This window comes from Dipodomys spectabilis, unplaced genomic scaffold (genome assembly GCF_019054845.1).
Source record: "Dipodomys spectabilis isolate Male_0828 unplaced genomic scaffold, ASM1905484v1 ptg000147l, whole genome shotgun sequence".
NCBI classification, from domain to species: domain Eukaryota; kingdom Metazoa; phylum Chordata; class Mammalia; order Rodentia; family Heteromyidae; genus Dipodomys; species Dipodomys spectabilis.
This window is the reverse complement of record NW_024870824.1, coordinates 17,183,483-17,203,166: the sequence shown is the minus strand read 5'-3', so window position 1 is coordinate 17,203,166 and position 19,684 is coordinate 17,183,483. Positions and strand designations below refer to the sequence as shown.

At 47.3% G+C, this 19,684-nt stretch overlaps 1 protein-coding gene across 1 annotated transcript in view; it reads right to left on the bottom strand.

Annotated features, from left to right (window-relative positions):
- Tcof1 (treacle ribosome biogenesis factor 1) overlaps positions 1-19,034 on the bottom strand; it is a 43,630-nt gene extending 24,596 nt beyond the window's left edge. The window contains exons 1-8 of the mRNA XM_042691910.1: positions 18,887-19,034; positions 16,298-16,353; positions 9,683-9,825; positions 6,402-6,475; positions 5,000-5,186; positions 4,295-4,368; positions 2,811-2,891; positions 23-229 (exon numbers count right to left, since the gene is read on the bottom strand). Coding sequence (XP_042547844.1) covers positions 23-229; positions 2,811-2,891; positions 4,295-4,368; positions 5,000-5,186; positions 6,402-6,475; positions 9,683-9,825; positions 16,298-16,353; positions 18,887-18,994 — 930 coding nt within the window. The 5' untranslated portion in view covers positions 18,995-19,034. The remainder of the gene's footprint in view (positions 1-22; positions 230-2,810; positions 2,892-4,294; positions 4,369-4,999; positions 5,187-6,401; positions 6,476-9,682; positions 9,826-16,297; positions 16,354-18,886) is intronic.
- Positions 19,035-19,684: the final 650 nt, after the last annotated feature.

Below are 19,684 nucleotides of genomic sequence, written 5' to 3'. Positions count from 1 at the left end.
GGGGACTCCCTGCGGACCTCACCTGAAGTGGGGTAATGATTACTGGCATCTCTTCCTCACTGTCAGACTCCTCCTCACTGCTGCTCTTGGCATCTTGCTCAGGCCTTCCTTTCGTGGCTTGGGTAGCCAAGGCCCCTGTCTTTCCAGGGGTCACTGGAGAAGTCCATTTTGCAGGCGTCTGCTTGGCTGAGGCTGAAGCAGCTCTAACTTGGGGAACTTTCTCAGAGCCCTTTACGTAGTAAAGGAGAAGAGTGGTTTACTCCCATGATGCCTTCAGGAGAAAGCTTGGAGACACTCTAGGGCTTCCCCCTGACCATGACTATGCTCATCTCCAGGTGCATCTATGATCAACACTGATCAGGCTTTATCCCTCCTCACCTGAGGTCTTCATGGTCCCTGCTCTACTTCACAACCCTGCAAGGACCCAGTAGACACTTTACATGGCAGATGTCATTCTGCTCTGAACTATTCTGTACTGCTCCATACCCAGGGTGGTGATAGCTGGTCGGTCCCTTGCTGGAAGCCCCAGTGCCTATCTGACTAGGCCGGGGAAAGGAATGGGAGGACATGCTAGAGAACAATGGAAACTGAGCTATGGCAAGCAAGAGACAGTTTGAGTTGGCCTGTAATCCTAGCTACTTTGGAAGCTGAGATCTGAGGATCTCCTAAGGGAGAAAAGTCCATGAGCCTCTTATCTCCAATTAACCACCAAAAAGGCAGAAGTAGAGCTATGTCTCAAGTGGTAAAGCACTAGCCTTGGGCGAAAGCACCAAGCAAGAGCCAGAGGCTCTTAATTCAAACCCCAGTGAACTTGTATGCGCATGCACCCACGCACGCACGCACGCACGCACGCTGCAGTCTGAATGTGGAGGGATGGTTTGAGGCCCTTGACCCCAGAAACCTGTCCTTAGCTTCTTAGGGCAAGAAATCAGCCTGGCCTCTTCTCTGGCAAGATCAGCAACATGCCATCTTCCCAGAATGGTTCTGGGATTCAGCCTTGAACCAATCTTTCCCAGAAAGTGGCAACTAACATCTAAGAACTTTCTCAGGTAGAAGGAACAGATACTTCACACATACTTTGCTTGATTTGCTTCTTTTCAAATTCTAAACCAAAATGGAGAACACAGAGTTTTTGTGAAAGTTCATGTGGGTTCCTTCTGAAAAGTAGATACTCACACTGCTAGCCTCTAACCATAGCAAAACTACCCTGAGCCTCCACTCTGCCCTGACATGCAGGCCTTTATATATGCTTATTCCTACCTCAGGGCTCAACATCCTTCAAGTATGACCTCCTACAATGTCCATGTGTTTCCTACCTTTTCAGCTCCAGGTCTCTGCTCAATCCATCTTGTCTTCTCTGCCTACTCACTTCATATTGCTGTGACCCTACCCTGCCTATCAGTCCTGGGTGTGGGCACTCACTCTTCTCCCAGCTCTAATCCAACAGCTTTCTAGTTCTGTAGCCTTGTCCCTGGGATGTATATCCCAGGGGAAAGGCTCCAGCAGACCAGGAAGGTAATGGATCTCCTTTAACTAGCACAGTGGTTGCCTGCTCAGGGTCTTGACATGAGAAGCAGATAGGACAGACAAAACTTTGAGTTTGCTGGGCACCGGTGTGGCTCAGGCCTGTAATCCTAGCTACTCAAGAAGCTAAGATCTGAGTATCACAGTTCAAAGTCAGCCTGGGCAGGAAAGTCTGTGAGATTCTTTTCTTTTTTCTTTTTTGGGTCTAGTTGTGGGGCCTAAACTCTGTCCCTCAGCTCTTCAGCTCAAGGCTGGCACTCTACCACCTGAACCACAGCACCACTTCCGGCTTTTTTGTGGTGCTGAGGAATCGAACCCAGGGCCTCATGCATGCAAGGCAAGCGCTCTACCACTGAGCCACCTTCCCAGCCTGCCCAGCCTGTCCGTGAGATTCTTATCTCCAATAAACCAATCAGAAAACTGGAAGTGGCGCTGTGGCTCAAGTGGTAGAGAGCTAGCCTTGAGCTGAAGAGCTGAGGGACAGTGTTCAAGCCCAGAGTTCAAGCCCCATGACTGACAAACCAAAACAAAAAACCCCCCCACAAAACTTTGAGTCTCAGCAGGAGGATTAAAGGATACCAGTTATCCTAGCACTTGAGAGAAATCGACAGGAGGATCTTGAGCTATAGAGAGAGCTTGTTTCAAAAACCAAACTAAAAGTTCAATCATCTTCACAGCAGAACTGGCTGGGTGCAGGACCGTAGCCTGTTTAATAGAAATGCAGACTGAGGCGGGCTGGGAAAGTGGCTCAGTGGTAGAGCGCTTGCCTCGCACGCCTGAGGCCCTGGGGTCAATTCCTCAGCACCACATAAGCAAAAAGAAAAAAGCTGGAAGTGACGTTGTGGCTCAAGTGGTAGAGCACTAGCCTTGAACTGAAGAGCTGAGGGACAGCACCCAGGCCCAGAGTTCAGGCCCCATGACCGGACCCCCCAAAAATACAGACTGAGGCTAACAGAGTGATCATCAGTGCAGTGGGATGCAGCACTCACCCTCTGCAAGAAGCCATCTAGGCTGGAAAGACAAGTCCACTAGCCCAGCTCCTTTGCCCCAATCTCAAGGATAGGTATTCTCTGGCTAGGATGTTTATCACACAGGGGATCTGCCAGCATCAGGGGCCGGCCACAGGCAGCCTTCCCCCTGTCCCTCACCTGGTTAGGTGTCCCTGTGGGGGCCTCCTCCTCACTCTTAGATTCCTTGCTGCCCTCAGATTCTGCTTCTGGTTTAGTGGCCCTCCTGGTTGGAGTGAAGACAGCTCCCCTGATATGGGGTGTCATCACATTACCCACCTTTTCAGGGCCCAGGGCAGCCCTTCTTGCTGGAGACTCTTTAGTAGGGGCTGGCAAGGTTTTGGCTTGAGCTGGCTTTACCTGGCATCAGAAGAGAGAAGTATGAAATGAACAGACATTGTGGTTTAGGTGGTGAAAGTACTTTAGTTCATAAAACTCCTTTCCTTCAAACAATTTCCTGAAACAGACATTATCTTCACACCCATTTTCTATGGCGCGGAACACTCAAGGCCAGCTCTCAGGGACCACTGATCACTAGGCTTGGGGAGCAGATTTAGTCATTTCACTTGTTCCCCTCCTGGCACACTCAGAATCTAGCCTGAGAGGGTATCCATGTGTGCTCTTTCAAGTAGCTGGTGTCTTGGAGGAATCTGAAGGCCAATCCTCCCCCTGGCTTGCCTACTTGCATGTTTGTTTATTTGTTTTTGCCAGTCCTGGGGCTTGAACTTAGGGACTGGGCACTGTCCCTGAGCTGCTTTTGCCATTTTACCACTTGAGCTGTAGCACTACTTCTGGCTATTTCTGTTTATGTGGTACTGAGGAATCAAACCCAGGGCTTCAGGCATGGTAAACAAGCACTCTACCATTAAGCCACAGTCCCTGCCCCACACTTGCATTCTTTTTGCGAGACTTCCTTGAAGCTTCTAAAATTCTGATATTTCCAAGGTAGTCATTCAGTGTCCTGATCCACCTCCAAGCTTGGACAGACCCACAGAACCTGGGGGTATTCTTGTCCTTCACCCTCCTTCAAACTCCTCATTGCCATGGAGTGCTGAGAGCCAAGAATGTCCTTATGCTGGTCATATCCAGGTCCCAAAAGTGAAGAGGCAAGGCAGGAACAGCCCATACCAGGACTGTGGTATATGGGGAAGCTCAGTCTTTACAGGGTCCCTGGGTGGTTGAGACAGCAGCCTGGGAATCACACTGATCCACTTTGACTCTAGCTGATCTCTTTTCTAAAGCAGTGTTTGAAATGGACACCCGGTCCCAGCTACTGGCATTTGCTGAGGCACTCCAACAGCCCCCAGCTGGCCCCACTATTCCTATTATACAACATCTTCCAAGGCCGGACATGGCCAGCAATCTTTCTGAAACACAATTCAGGCCACCTTACCTTTGAGATGGAAACTACAGTGGCTTCTCTGAGCCTCAGAATGAAACTCCTGTAGTGGCCCTCCAGGCTGGGTGGTGGAGCTTCCTAATCTATACGTGACGACTGCTTGTATCCCACTTTCTCTCTTACAAATTTAGTTACACAAGCTGTCTCCACCTCACCCCTTCACTGTGCTCCAAGGCCCTGTATGGCATCTCATTTCCATAACCCTGGCCCTTCTGTTATGTGGTGTGCCATGAGCAGCCCCGGACTCCTCCTAACTGCAGCCACAACCTTTCCAACTTCTAATCTGATTTGGTCATGGAGGTTGAGCCCCACCAGGGTCCTGTAGGATCAGAGAAGGAAAGTCCTGAAGATGGGTGGCAATTACCTCAACGTCCGTCTCATCACTTGAACTGGTGGTGTCTTCGCTGGAGTTGCTGGCCTGGGTCACTGACAGCTTTCCTAAAGGGTGGACATGAGACATTAAGGGACACCCTCTCCCACCCACCAGCCCTCCCTAGCACCTCTGTAACGCCAGCTGCTAGTGAAAGCCCAGCTCAGCACTTGCTACTCCTGTACAGAGTATAGGTCTACTGTCTCCTATGCAACCTCCCCCACCCCGCCCCAAGTGGGGGCCCTTCATTATCCCTGTTTTCCTGCACAGCTCTAAGGGCCTCTTAAGGCCAGGATAGGACCTTAGAAACATGCTCCAGGACCTGATAGTTTGTAAATCTCCATTTGCTATTATGTCCATGGAAGTAGGCAAGAACGTCATTTATGTAAAAATGGAGACCAATTCAGGCCTTTCCACTTAAGTCTCTGCACCACCACAGTGGTCCTTGTGTCCTGCCCGAAAGAGAGGAGTCAGAGCATTCTCTGGCTACCCCTCTGAAAAGCCCCAGCAGTGCCCGTGGAGCTGACCTAGGAGTCAGGAGAAGGGAAATGGCCCGAGGTGCAGGAGCCTCCTGTCATACAGACAACCTTCTGGATTCCAGAATGTCTCAGAGCTTAACAAAGCAGAGCTTCAGCCATATCAGTCTAGGCTCTAGCCCTAATTCTGAGCAACTGGATCTTTGAGGTGGGGGCTTCTCACCAGGCCTGGCAGTGGTTCTGAGGGTCTGAACACTGCCTTCCTCCTCAGTTTCTGGGGCCAAGATGATACTTGCTGAGGGCTCTGCAGCCTTCTTGGGTGACTTTCCAGAGAGCAGATGGATCAGTGCTTTCCCCGAGTCAGCATGTGGCATGGAGTTCACTGTCTTGCTGGTAGTCTTGGTCTTTGCCTATATGGAAAAGAGGGCCAGGAACATCTTGCATGGCAGGATGTTTGAGAAGCTCAGCCTGCTGTGTGGGGGCCTGGCAAGGCTACTCCTAGTTGGGTGTGTTTGGGTAACCTGCCTCCCTGAGTCTCACACTTCATCTTCATAATTCCTTTTATATTACTGCTAATGTTCAAGCTGCAGGGACACATACCTTTCTATGTCTGTAACACTTTATGAATTACTAGAAAATGCCATTCTATATTATTACTTATTTTTAATTTATATTTTGATTGGTGAATGCATAACCTTATGAATATCCTACTTCTTAATAGTTTCTTTTTTCTTTTTGGCCAGTCCTGGGGCTTGAACTCAGGGCCTGGGCACTGCCCCTGAACTTCTTTTGCTCAAGGCTAGCACTCTACCACTTGTGCCACAGTGCCACTTACAGCCTTTTCTGTTTATGTGGCACTGAGGAATTGAACCCAGGGCTTTGTGCAGGCAAGGCAAACACTCTACCACTGAGACACATTCCCAGCCCTCTAATTTCTAATGTAGAAAATGCTATTAAATGCTGGGAGCTAGTGCTTCATGACAATATCCTAGCTGCTCAGGAGGTTAAGATCTGAGGATTGAGATGTGAAGTCAGCCTCACCAGGTAGATCTAAGACTTTTAATCTCCAACTAACGAGTAAAAAGCTAGAAGTGAAGGTAAGGTTTGAGTGGTAGGGCACCAGCCATGAGTTTGAAAAAGCCAAGAGAGAGCTCAAGGGTCTCAGTTCAAGTCCTAGTACAAAAAAATAAAATTTAAAAAACGTTTAAAAAAAGGAAAGAAAGGACATGAAGAAAATGTCATTAGTTTTAGAAATGCAAGTGTCTTGTTTACCACAGTGCCTCCACTATCTGGACTTCACCTGGGGTTCAATCCTTTGACTAGAACTCACCAGGTATTAGCAATGTGCTCCTCAGAAGATGGGAGTGCAAGGATGACGGAGGAATGAAAATGCAAATCCCAGGTGCAGGATGTGTCTGGTGGTCCACTACAGAGCCCGAGTGGACCCCATCTTACAGAAAAGGAAAGAGATCTAGAGAGGCACACAGACTCACTAAGACCATGCTGGCCAATCTCTGAATCCCAGTTGGGCAAATACAACCCTATCCTTCTCAATCTAAGGTGATTGTTCTCCACCGGGCACTTCCAGACCCACAGGCAACAGTTTGAAAAGTGGTCCCACTCACCTGGACCTTTTCTTTCAGATTTGGTGGAAAATCCACTCCTATCATTGAAGAGTTGGTAGATGCTACTCTTAGGGCTGCAAAACACAAACAAATACAGGTAAACGAACCAGGTAGGTTTTTCTCATCTAAGGACAGCTAGGCCAGGCCTCACCTAACAATTCAATTGGTACTGGTTGCCTGATGCTGAGGCTGAGCCCCCACTTGCAGGAAAGAGTGCTGTGATACATTAGCCACGCCCACCACAGTCACGTGAGAGATACACTTGCACCTTTTAAGGGACTCCCCATGTGCCTGGTAATGTAAGATGCTGAGGCCTCTAGAGGGAAAGAACTGGGTCACATTCCTGCCACCCCTACATAACTCTGGTGGGTGCTTTCCATAGCAGCTGGTACATAGTAGCCCTGAAAATCCTCAGCAGGAAGGTACAGCAGTTAGCTCCATGTCCACAGAGAAAATGCTTGGAAATCAAGTGGCTCCTTTTTCTTTTTTATTAGCAAGATTTTTTTTATTTTATTAAAAAAATTTTTTTTAAGTATATTAGGATAAAGCAAAGATAAATGGGGGGAACGAGAGAAATACTTCCTGCTACTTATACAGGAGATGGAAGTACATAACTCTGGATGATTTCCTAATAAAGAGGTGGTTGAACACGAGTCTGGGCCTACTTAGATGTAGAGATTTATAGATTATTAATGCTTTAAACAAAATTATAGATAACTTCCTCTTCCATCCTAGACAGACAAGACTTTTAAGCTGTTATTACAGAGAATGTTGCTGAAATGAATGGAATGATCTAATTCTCTTCCTGGTACTTAAAACTTTCTCTTTTGGCAATTACAGAAAAGTTGAAACATAGTCAGAAGTTATAAGAAAGTAAAATTAAACTCTCAGCTTTATTCACTATCAGCTTGTGGCCAACTGAGTTCATCCGTTGTGTACCTTTGCTACCCCATCCTGCATGCCCCAGGTTTTCCTGGGGATAGACACTGTTCTGTGACAGCTGGGGTATACTGCTCACATTCCCTTTTCCCAGGAAGATCACTTATCTAAAAAATGCTAGACGTACTGACATGTTGTCCATAAATATGCTAACTTACTTCTCTCAATAAGAACCCCAAAAAAGTAAGTCCAACTCTATTATCATAGCTTTAAAAATTGATTAAATTTAGCTGGGCACTAATGGCTCACGCCTGTAATCCTAGCTACTCAGGAGGCTGAGATCTAAGGATCATGGTTCAAAGCCAGCCCTGGGCAGTAAAGTCCATGAGACTCTTTATCTCCAATTAACCACCAGCAAACCGGAAGTGGCACTGTGGCTCAAGTGGTAGAGTGCTAGCCTTGAGCTGAAGAGCTCAGGGACAGCACCCAGGCCCAGAGCTCAAGCCCCAGGACCAAAAAATAAAATAAATAATTTTTTTGATTAAATTTAGTAGCCTGTCAGTATGGAGTGATACTGTCTGAACACAAGCGTGTGTGATGGCTATTTGACAGTGGATGCAGAAGAAGGTTTACAGGCTACCCACAGATATGCAAACAAGGAAGGGTTTAAGAAAGAAACTTCCCTTTTTTTCTATATGTTTTTGTAAAGTTTAACATAAATTTGTTTTACGTTTGTAATTTTAAAAGATTATACAAGATATAAATATACATCCAGTGTGATCACATGGCATTTGTTTGGTTTGGTGCCATTCCTGGTGCTTGAGCTTTTGTGCTCAAGGCTAGCACTCTACCACTTTAGCCACAATTCACTTTCACCTTTTTGGTGGTTAACTGGAGATAAGTCTCATGGACTTTCTACATGGGCTGGCTTTGAACCATGATCCTCAGAACTTAGTCTCCTGAGTAGCTAGGATTACAGGTGTGAGCCCCTGGGCCCAACTTACAAATACTTTTAAAACCAGATTCTGGATACCAGACTCAAGCCTGTAATCCTGGCTATTTGGAAGGCAGAGATCTGGAGGACTGTGGTTCTTTATGAGTTCATCTCAATCAATAGCTGAATGCATATACCTGTCATCCCAATTATGTGGGACAAAGTACTAGTAGGAGGATCTTGGTCCAGATTAGTGAGGCAGAAAGCAGGACCTTATCTCAAAATTAACCAATACAAAGAGTTGACAGGATGCCTCACTGCTTGAGTGGTAGAGAGCCTGCCTAGCAAGTATGATGTCACAAGTTCAAACTCCAGTACTGCCCAAAACAAAACAAAACACCACAGGCTGTGGAAAAATAAATAAAATTTGCTGAATTATAGGAGGCAAAAATATCAGTTAATTATTTTGTTTGTTTCAAAGATAGGGTCTTGCTATACAGCCTGAACTACCCTAGGACATGCTATGTAGCATAGGTTGGCCTCAAACTATTTACTCATCTTCATTGCCCAAGTGTTGAAATTAGAAGTATACATACATATATTCACATACAGGCTATGAGAATATAGATAACTTCTTTTCCTGCTTCTCTGCCTTTTTCAGTACTAAAGATTGAACTAGGAGCCTTGTGTACACTAGATAAGCTCTCTACCAACTGAGCATTCCCAGCCTTCTTTCAGGTTTTCAAAATTCTGTAATGAATATGTTATATGAATCCTGCATTACTTTTCTAATCAGAAAATCTACTTTAAAAATCAAGAAATTGCTTTCTATGAGAGTAAAACATGGCTCTACAATGCCTAGGAGACACAGCAATGGCTCTGTAGAGCTCAGGCTGTTGCTGGCAAAAAGAGAATCAAAAAGCAGGGGCTTGGAGTCCTCCATGGGCCACTCTGTCTAAGCTTGAAACCAGTCCCAGCACTCACATGCACACTGCCAAGGGGAAGGTGACTCTCAAATAGCCCTGGGCCACTCAGACGAGGGGTCTACTGCATGGATGGCTGTCTATTTGACTATGTGGTTGCATTCTTTGCATTTATAATTTACAGAGATTAAACAGGATATAAATTATACATCCAGGATGGTCACAGGACTTGCACAAATGTGGTTTTTTTTCCATATCCATCAGAACCCCCCAGGACTTTGTGGAGATGCAGTCCTGGGTCTCACAGGGGGGCCAACTGTATGAGGTTCACCCCTGGATCCTCAGAACTTAGACACACAATTGTCTGCCACAAAGGAAGGGCAGGCTCAAGCCTTTCTTCCCTAAAAGTTCCTTCTAGGATTTACACTGAGGGCAAAGGCAGAAGAGCACTGTACCTCTAAGGCAAGCCACTGTTCTAGGGGTGTAGCTGCAAGCACCTGCACACTCCCCAGTCCTCTGGGGCACCTAAAACACAGGGGGCTTACTGGCTTTGGTGGCTTCAGCTTCTGCCTCCTCCTCCTCCTCCTCCGAACTCTCAGAGGTGGTAATGGGGTCTGACACACGAGTCTTCTTGGCTTGCAGTGCTGCGTCATCTTCAGCCTTCTGCTTCTGGCCAAGCTCTGAGGTCCTGCAGGACAGGGGAGATTGTCTATCCCAACTCAGTGACAGGACACCTTAGCGGCATCTGAGAACAGACCTCCCCACACTCCCAGGCTCTACAGGAAATGTGAAGAATTTAAATAGTCAGGTCCCCAGGCTCTACAGGAAATGTGAAGAACTTAAATAGTTAGGTTTGACCTGGGTGGCAGTTAATAGTACAGTTGCTTCTCAGTTGGACCAGTGAGATTTCTTTTCTTGAAGAACCTCAACCTCCATGCAAGTGCCATGGTTTCTAGGAAGTATGCAAGTTGAGTGGCCAACACTAACTCAAAGCCTGGGCACTGTTCCTGAGCTGCTTTTGCTCAAGGCTAAACCTCTACCACTTGAGCCACAGTGCTACTTCTGGCCTTTTCTGTTTATGTGGTAGTGAGGAATCGAACCTAGGGCTTCATGCATGCTAGGCAAGCACTCTACCAATAAGTCACTATCCAGCCCTTCTTAAAGACTTTGATCGTGAGGTACAAGTATAAATGAAGCAAACTAGGCAGACAGGACAATCTCTGCAACACTGAGATAACATGGCTCCTAGGGTGCTGTATGACACAAAATGGCTTGAGTAGTTTATTCTTATAGGAAACAAATAGGCCCTGGAAAAGGCAGCCACAGCTGACATGGATATCACAGGAATAAAGTAACAGTAGAAATTGTTCAGACACCTCAGAACTCTTTTAGAAAACCAAAGGTAGTACTAGTTGATGAAATGACAGAGAAGGAAAAATAAACAGAACTCTTGTAACAACAAGGGTCAAGAGGTGTCTTCCCCATACAGCAGGGCAGTATTAGGAAGAGAAGAAGACTGAAAGATAACAGGGAATGGGAAGAAAAAGAAACAATGAGGAGGCCGGGCGCCGGTGGCTCACGCCTGTAATCCTAGCTACTCAGGAGGCTGAGATTTGAGGATTGCTGTTCAAAGCCAGCCAGGACAGGAAACTCAGGAAACTCTGTGAGACTATTATCTCCACTAGAAAACCGGAAGTGGCGCTGTGGCTCAAGTGGTAGAGCGCTTGCCTTGATCTGAAGAGCACAGGGACAGCACCCAAGCCCAGAGTTCAAGCCCTACAACCGACCAAAAAACCCCCTCAAAAAAACCAATGAGGATAAGAGGTAGGAATCAAGGTGATTTTTTTTTTTGTTGGTCATGGGGATTGAATTCTGGGTCTGGGCACTGTTCTTCAGCTCTTCAGTTCAAGGCTTGGACTCTACCACTTGAGCCACAGTGCCACTTCCGGTTTCCTGAGTGGTTTATTGGAGATAAGAGTCTCATGGACTTTCCTGCTCAGCTAGTTTTGAAGCGGGCTAGCTTTGAACCATGATCCTCAGATCTCAGCCTCTTGAGTAGCTAGGATTACAGGCGTGAGCCACTGGCGCCCGGCATGAATTTTTTTTTTTTAAAGAACTAGAATTTGCGGGCAGGGTTGGGGGGGGGGTGGGGAAGGGATGGGAAGGGGAAACAAAGGAGGAGACAATAATGCTTGATAAGAAATATACTCATTATCTTGCCCATGTAATTGTAACCCCTCTGTACGGTATTTTCACAATAAAAATAAAAAATAACCAGAATATAAGGTTGGGAAGGTGGCTCAGTGGTAGAGTGCTTGTCTCACATGCATGAGGCCCTAGGTTTGATTCCTCAGTATCATATAAACAGAAAAAGCTGGAAATGTGCAGTGGCTCAAATGGTAGAGTGGTAGCCTTGAGCTGAAGAGCTGAGGGACAGTGCCCAGGCCCAGAGTACAAGCTGTATGACCCGACAAAAAAAAAAAAAAGTAGAAATATAGTTAAGAATTCATTGTATATACCCAAAAATTAAAAAAAAAAAAAAAAAACCAAGGGAAGGGGTGGGTCAAAGGGGGTGAAAATATTGGAAGGAGTGACACAGATCAACATGCATTGTTAAATGGCAAAAAAATTCAATACAAACTCTAGAAAATTAAGGAAAGTGAGGGAGGGGTGGATTGGAGTGCTGAATGAGAATGTTGAAAGGGGTGACATTGATCAAGACACAACATATTCATAAACTGTTTTGTTGAATAGCAACTCCTTTGTACAAATGTTTAAAGACAAAAAAAAAAAAGTGTCTTCTATCCAAGAACAGAACACAGTCCATAGTAGCAAAAGGCAGAAGCAAAAGGGTAAACATAACACCACTGTGACCGCAGGCATGGGCAGACTAAAGTTGTCCATGGTGAAATAAACCCCAGGCCTGATACTTGGGTTTGACTCTAGGATCTTGAAGAACTGGGCCTTCATACTCCAGCAGCCAGAAAGGAGATTTACACCTTAGCCAATGGTAGCCCTCGTGCTTATAGCAAAGAGATCTCCCTCACTGTGCCAGCATGCAGTTATTGGCCAATGACCTGCAAAAGATAGACATTGCACTGCTGGACCTAGAGGCCTTAGGAAACAAACTCTCTGCAGCAGCCCAGGAACCCATAGGTGAGAAGACAGCAGAGAAGGGGCAGCAGTGACAATAGTAGCAGCATATGTACTTTTGGCTCCTAACTCTCTACTTCTGTAGAAGGTTCTAAATGGGGTTTTAGCTACCTCCTGCTGTGCTTAATAGTTCTTGTCAAGCTGACTGAAACAGTGTTTCAAGTTTCTCTTTGTCAATGACCAAAATTGCCCTGTAGGTAATTTTGTATCTTGCACCTCTATTTCAATGGAATTTATTTTTATTTTTATTTTTTTGGTGGTTGTGGGGCCTGAATTCCTACTGGGTGTTGTCTTTGAACTCTTCAGCTAAGGGCTAGCGCTCTACCACTTGAGCCACAGGGCCACTTCTGGCCTTTTCTTGCTTATGTGGTGCTGAGGAATCAAACTCAGGGGCTCATGTATGCAAGGCAAGCATTCTACCACTGAGCCACCTTCCCAGCCCCTCTCAGTGGAAATTCAAATAAGGGAATTGTCGGGCTCTGAGCCATCTAAGTTATACATACACTGTAGTAGTCTCTACCACATCTGTAGAATGTAAATAGCATTTCTTCTTATGGGGACCACCGGGAGGGCTAAGTATGACTTGTCTGATGAAGTCAATCTTGTATAGGCTGAGCTGCTTTCAAGTTTTTATCCTGTTTTTTTTTTTTTCTGAAACTTTCATACAATTATTTTCCTGAGCAAAAGTAATTTGTTCTAATTAGAAACACTAAAAAAGACCTAATTCAATAAATCTGTTTTGTTGTTGTGCTGGTCCTTGGGCTTAAACTCAGGGTCTGGGTACTGTCCCTGAAACCTTTTTGGTCAAGGCTAGTGTTCTACCACTTTAGACCCAACTCCACTTCTGGCTTTTTGGTTAAGAGTCTCACAGATTTTCCTGCCAGGGTTGGCTTTGAGCCACATTCCTTAGATCTCAGCTTCCTGAGTAGCTAGGATTGTAGATGTGTCACTGGTGCCCAGTTTACTTTTTAAATAATAAAAAAATTTTAAGTGCAGTGATGATAATATAGCATGGATGTAATTTTGTATACTGCATTTTTATTCATTTGGAAAAGTGCTCCTAATAATTGTTGATTAGTCTTGAATAGAACCAGGTATGTTACAGAGGATTACAGCAGTAGCTAATGGCCATTCGATGACAGGCTCTGTGTACAACTTCTGGGCTCCACCCCCAGAACTTACCCCACCAGCAGTGCCCTCCCTTTTCCTCCTGTACCAGGCTGAACTTTCCCTGACTGAAGTCTAGTTAAACCTTCTATGTACCCTGGCAACTGTTCCCTTCCCCCCACCACATTCTAGGCCCTGTCATCAGGTTTCATTTCCTTCTGAGCACTTCTCTCTTTCTCTGTTGTTCTACTTACTTCAGGCCTGATTCATCACCCAAATCACAGGCCCAAGAGGAGGGCTACAAGCTTACCCCAGCATCTCCCAATTCCTTGCACACACCTAGAAAAAGGAGTCACTAAGTACCTTGCCCAGAGTCAAGGAGTTAAGTTTGGAGCACTGTTAGATGAGCACCCACGTGGATGAGCCCCCCCACATTTCAAGTATCACTTTCTTTGGCCCCGCTGCTCCCCATTTCTCCCAGGAGTCAATCTGTGTCTTATGTTTCCAGCTAAGAAGGACATGGCTCTCCCAGGCTGGGAAGCACTACTCAGTTGCCTTCTTCTCAGGAAGGCCACTTCTCAGGAGCATCTTATTACAGGTTTCACTTATTACATGTGATGTATTAACTTGTCCTGTTTTCTTTCCTCCCAACAGAGGAGTTCTAGTTCAGCACTGGTGGCTTATATTTGTAATCCTGCTCAGGAGGCTGAGATCGGAGGATCTAGCTTCAAAAGTCTGGTGAGACTCGTATAGAAAGGTGAGCTGTGGCTCAAGTAGTAGAGCACCAGCCTTCAGCAAAAAAGCCAGGAGACAGCACTCAAGCTCTGAGTTCAAGCTCCAATACTGGCACACACACACATATATACATATACACACACACACACACACACACACACACACACACACACAGAACAATGCTTGGCTTGTAGTAGCTGCTCCATAAATAATGATTTTTTTTTTTTTTTGGGTCCGGTCCTGGGCCTGAACTCTGGGCCTGGGTGCTGTCCCTCAGCTCTTCAGCTCAAGGCTAGCACTCTACCACTTGAGCCACAGAGCCACTTCCGGTTTTTTTTTTTTTGCTTATGTGGTGCTGAGGAATTGAACCCAGGGCCTCACGCATGCAAGGCAAGCGCTCTACCACTGAGCCACCTTCCCAGCCCCAATAATGATTTTTTTTTTTCTAGGTCGGTCCTGGGTTTTGAACTCTGGGTCTGGGCACTTACCTTGAGCTGAGGGACAGCTCTACCACTTGAGCCACAGCATCACTTCTGGCTTTTTCTGCGTAGGAATCAAACCCAGGGCCTCAGGCATGCGAGACAAGCACTCTACCACTGAGCCACTTTTTTTTTTTTAATTACATACAGTACTATTAAACCTTTACAATGCAATGAGATAGCTATTATTTTTCATTTCATAGATGAAGTCAAGGAAGTTGCACAAAGTTATACAAGTAGTTGGGTTTGAATGACTAGCTAGGCATGGGGATGGGAAGGTGGCTCAGTGGTAGAGTGCTTGCCTTGCATGCCTGAGGCCCAGGGTTCGATTCCTCAGCACCACATAAGCAAAAAGAAAAAAGCCGGAAGTGGCGCTGTGGCTCAAGTGGTAGAGCACTAGCCTTGAGCTGAAGAGCTGAGGGACAGCTCCCAGGCCCAGAGTTCAGGCCCCACGACCGGACCCAAAAAAAAAAAAAAAAGACTAGCTAGGCAGCACAGGAAAGACACTTGTCCCACAGAAGGGGCTAGCAGCAGGAAGGTTGTGTGGTATAGCTCACCAGAACCATCTGCTAGGAAAAGAAGTACTGTAAGTAACCCCCACCTACATCAGCAAGAAGGAGAAGGAGAGAAGTATAGGGCATGCCATGTGCTCTGAGCTCACCTAAGCACCAAGGTGGATAGGGTTTTTCATGACATTAGCTTTCCACTACAGACTGGCATCCTTTGTTTGCATACCAGAGGGCAGGAGGCTCATTCCTACTGTCATCTACTTCATTTTTGGATAACTCTGATGAGCAAGTGCTTGTATTTAGAAATTAAAACTCGTCTTTGATTACTACCACTCCTTAGGAGGTATATCTACTGCTTCTTCATCTCAGCTACGCTCAGGGCAGGGAGAGAAAACAGTCATCCATTCACAAGCCATTTCTCTGATGATGCACCCTTAACTGACCCCCTCCTTGAAAAAGTGTTTACATTTCCATTTTACACTCCATGTGTCCTTGGAGGTTTTCCCTCCAAATGTGTTCCCTTCCAGCTCAGTGCACGGGCTTACCTTCTAACTGGTGCACAAGCCAGATCTGGGGGTCAACTAGACACTTGTGGCTAGGCTGCAGGGACTGGCCCTGTCAGTTGCCTGGCTTCATCTACATTGTTCCTCAGCTATAGGCCTCAGCACCAGCAGCACCCACTGCCGGGTACTCTGCCTGCCTCTTTAATGCAATAGCTAGTTCACTCCACTACTTCCAAGAGCTCTTATGTTACAGCCCCCCCAGAGAAGCCCCCAAAACTAGAGGCTAGATTTGCTAAGTTATGTTCCATGTCCCCAAGCCTTTGTCTTTCCTAGAAGCATTTTATGGCCACTTGTTTTATCCTACCTCCTTGACTCTAAAGTCAGCAACAGGAAAGGAGCAACCAGTTCTGTATCATTTATGACAGTACCACCATTCTTAAAACAGGACTGGCCATTCTTCAGGAGTTCAATAACTGCTTGTTGATAAAAGTGATTATAACTTTCAATATCCTCTCCCCTACCAAATGTCCACACAGAAGTTGCGGCATGTGGTAGGACCTGGCTTCTGGAGGCAACGCGTGTCACAGATCTGAGACCAGACCAATATGCTGGCTGCTTCCTAGATGACTGACGGGAGGTGGGGGGGTGGGGGTCCCCAGTCCCACCATACTTACTGTTGCCAGTGTGTATAGATGTCCAAAAGGGTGACAGGCTGAGCCAGAAGATTCTTCTGTAAAAAAGTAAAGAGAACACTACAATGACCTCCCAGTGCAGTAATGTCCTTTTTGGACCCAGTTCCCTCCCCAACCCTGGGGCCTGAACACACAAGCACTTTACAGAGGGTCTTTTGCTGAGAAAGAATGTCTACTTGGCCTTGACAGTACCATTCAAGTTCTTCCAGACACAAGAAGGGCAATCATGTAATTCTAGCTAAAAACATTTTGAAATAGTACATTGCTGAGAGGCACTTTTGAGAAGCTGGAGTTGAAATGTTTCAGGATAACATTTTTCCAGGCCCATTGGCACTACTCACTTAGCGGCTATGAGACAGGGCTTTTCCTTCTTCTGACCTTTTAGAAGCCTTTCAAAGGTCTGCCTAGTCAATCTCTCTGATGCTCAAACCACAACCCAGACACTTGAGGCATCCATGTGGCATGACCACAGTCCCCTGGTAGCTAGGAAGAAACTTAACCCAAATGGTGCCAGTCTCTCAGTAGCAGAAAGCATCTAGGTGAAATCTAAGCCCCTGAATCTGGGGCAACAAGCCCATGCCATGCAAACAGAAGTGCCAGTGTATCAGTGTTCTAAGGAAGCTGAGTCATGTGACAAGAACAGAGGGTGTCACACCTGAGCAGATGTACCTAGAGTCAGGCAGAGATCCTGTCAGCTGGTTGCACTCATCTCCTCACATCTTCAAACTTCAAGAACTTTCATCATAACATGGGAAATGTATTGTAGACACACTCACGTCTGAGATAGTTCATGTCAGGGCCTAGCACCATAAGCTACTAACACCAAGACTGTCAGTTTCACTCTTTTCCACCCTGGGAATACTGGTGGCTGAGCTCCCAAAAGGGCTTTGCCATTCTTGTTAGGTGAAATGCTCTCTTCTCTGGCAATACATAACTCATTCTCCCATATTCTTCTCATATGTCATCTCCTCAAGAAGGCTTCCCTGACCACTCTACTTATAATCGAATGCTGCCATTCCTTACCCCTTACACAGCTTCTTGTGACATTTAGACCTTCCATCTATCAGATATAACGAACTACAAGTTTGTGGGGGTTTCTTTTGCCATTTGCTTTTATGTGCCAGTCTTGGGGCTTGAACTCAGGGCCTTGGCGCTGTCCCTGAGATTTTGTGCTTAAGGCTAGCTCTACCACTTGAATTCACTTTCAGCTTTTTGGTGGTTAATCGGTAAGAGTCTCATGTACTTTCTTGCCCAGGCTGGCTTTGAACTGTGACCCCCCCAGATCTCAGCCTCATGAATAGTTAGGGATACAGGCTGAGCCACTGGCTCCTGGCTCAAGCTTGTTATTTGTATATTTGTTATGATTATGTCTGATCCTAATAGAACAAATACTCTTTTTTTTTTTTTTTTGTCAAATGATCGTGGGGCTTGAACTCTGGGCCTGGGTGCTGTCCCTCAGCTTTTCAGTTCAAAGCCAGTGTTCTACCACTTGAGCCACAGCGCCACTCCAGTTTTCTGGTGGTTAATTAGAGATAAGAGCCTCATAGACTTTCCTGCCTGGGCCGGCTTTAAACTGTGATCCTCAGACCTTAGCCTCCGGAGTAACTAAGATTACAGATGTAAGCCACTGGTGACCGGCAACAAGACACTCTTGCATGCCAAACGAAGGTGGACACTCTCTCTTGCGATATAGTTTTGGGGCCCATCATCCTTTGGCCCTTCCCAAGGTCCTGAGATTTCTTTCAAACCAATCAGGGACTGGGACTGTGGCTTAGTGGTAGAGTGCTTGCCCAGCATGCATGAAGCCCTGAGTTTGATTCCTCAGTACCACATACACAGAAAAAGCTAGCTTTGAGCAAAAGAAGCTCAGGGACAGCGCCTAGGTCCTGAGTTTAAGCCCCACGACCGGCAAAAACAACCCCACCTCCCCCAAAACTAATCAGGTGAGTATCCATATGGTTAGCTTCAAACTCTGTTTCCCTTTCTCAGAGAGACTAGCCCTTCTACTTCAATCAATACAGTGCGGCCAACTTCGTGATTCTCTGACTCTACCTAACAGACTGTAATTTCCAGGCTCCTTGTTCCATCAGCTTAAGTCAGCGGATGAAGTTCGTTTGAAATGACTGTGCACCACGACGAGTTCGAGTCCCACAGCTGGCCTATCAGTGTTAAGGATGGCAATTATGGGGGCTCTTCTCTTGCCGCTCCCCAAGGCTGGTCACAACCCACCCCAACTCGCAGCAACCCCGACCACCGGGGGGGGGGGGGGACCGCGCCGGGCCACGTGGCCGGAGACTTAGGAAACGTTAACCCCCCCACCCCCACGGCTACCAGGAAGGGGTGGAGAAACGAGGCGCGGGAATTACAAAGCCCCGAGCGTCAGCGCCCACGTCGTCGGCCCTCCCACTGCACAAACGGGGAAACTGAGGCCGAGCAGGCGGCGGAGGCCACGGCCCCCGCCGCCCCCCGCCGCGCACTCCGGGTTCGCGCGCCGATCCCGCGGGAGCGGCCAGCCTCCGCGGGGGTGCGGGCCGCCTCTCCGGATCGTGCACGCGGCCCGCGGACGCTCACCTGGCCGCTCTGCTCCTTCACCTCTCGCGCTGCGCGCACGTAGCCCGTCTGCAGCAGATGCTGGTAGATCAGGGGAAGCAGCTCCCGCCGCTTCCGGGCCTCCGCCATGCCCGCGACCCCGGCCGGCCTGCTCGCACGCACGCCCCCTTCGGCCCCCCACCCCGCCCGCCACTTCCCCCGCGCCCGAGGACCTCGCGCACCACACTTCCGGCTCCTCATCGCCTCGGCCGCTGAGCCCGCTGGGAAATGTAGTACGGATGTGGACCGCCGACCCTGTCCTGGCGGGCGAAAGGGGGCGGAGACGTAGAGACCTAAAGGCCCTCCCATTGGCTCGGGGACGTGGCCAGCCGTAAGCCCGCCCCCGGGCCTGCCATGGTGGGGAGGAATACCTCTCTTCCATACCTTCCCCTCTGCACTCCAGTTCTTTCACAGCCGTGGCCACATTTGCTACATTTCTCCCTGGACTTGAGCTGCCAGAATATCCATTCATTTCACACATGCTGTAGGACCCATTGCAAGCGACAACTTACCTTACCCCCCCCCCCATGATCCTTCTCCTCCTTCCTCCCAACACCTTACCACCTTTTCCTCACTCTCAGCAGTCCCTGAGCTGCTTTTGCTCAAAGCTAGTGCTCTGCGACTTGAGCCACAGCTCCACTTCTGGCTTTTTTGGGTAACTAATTGGCGTTAAGTTTCTCCCTGGGCTGGCTTTGAACCGCGATCCTCAGACCTCAGCCTCCTGAGCAGCTAGTGTTACAGGCGTGAGCCGTCAGCACCCAGCAACTTCACTGAATTTGT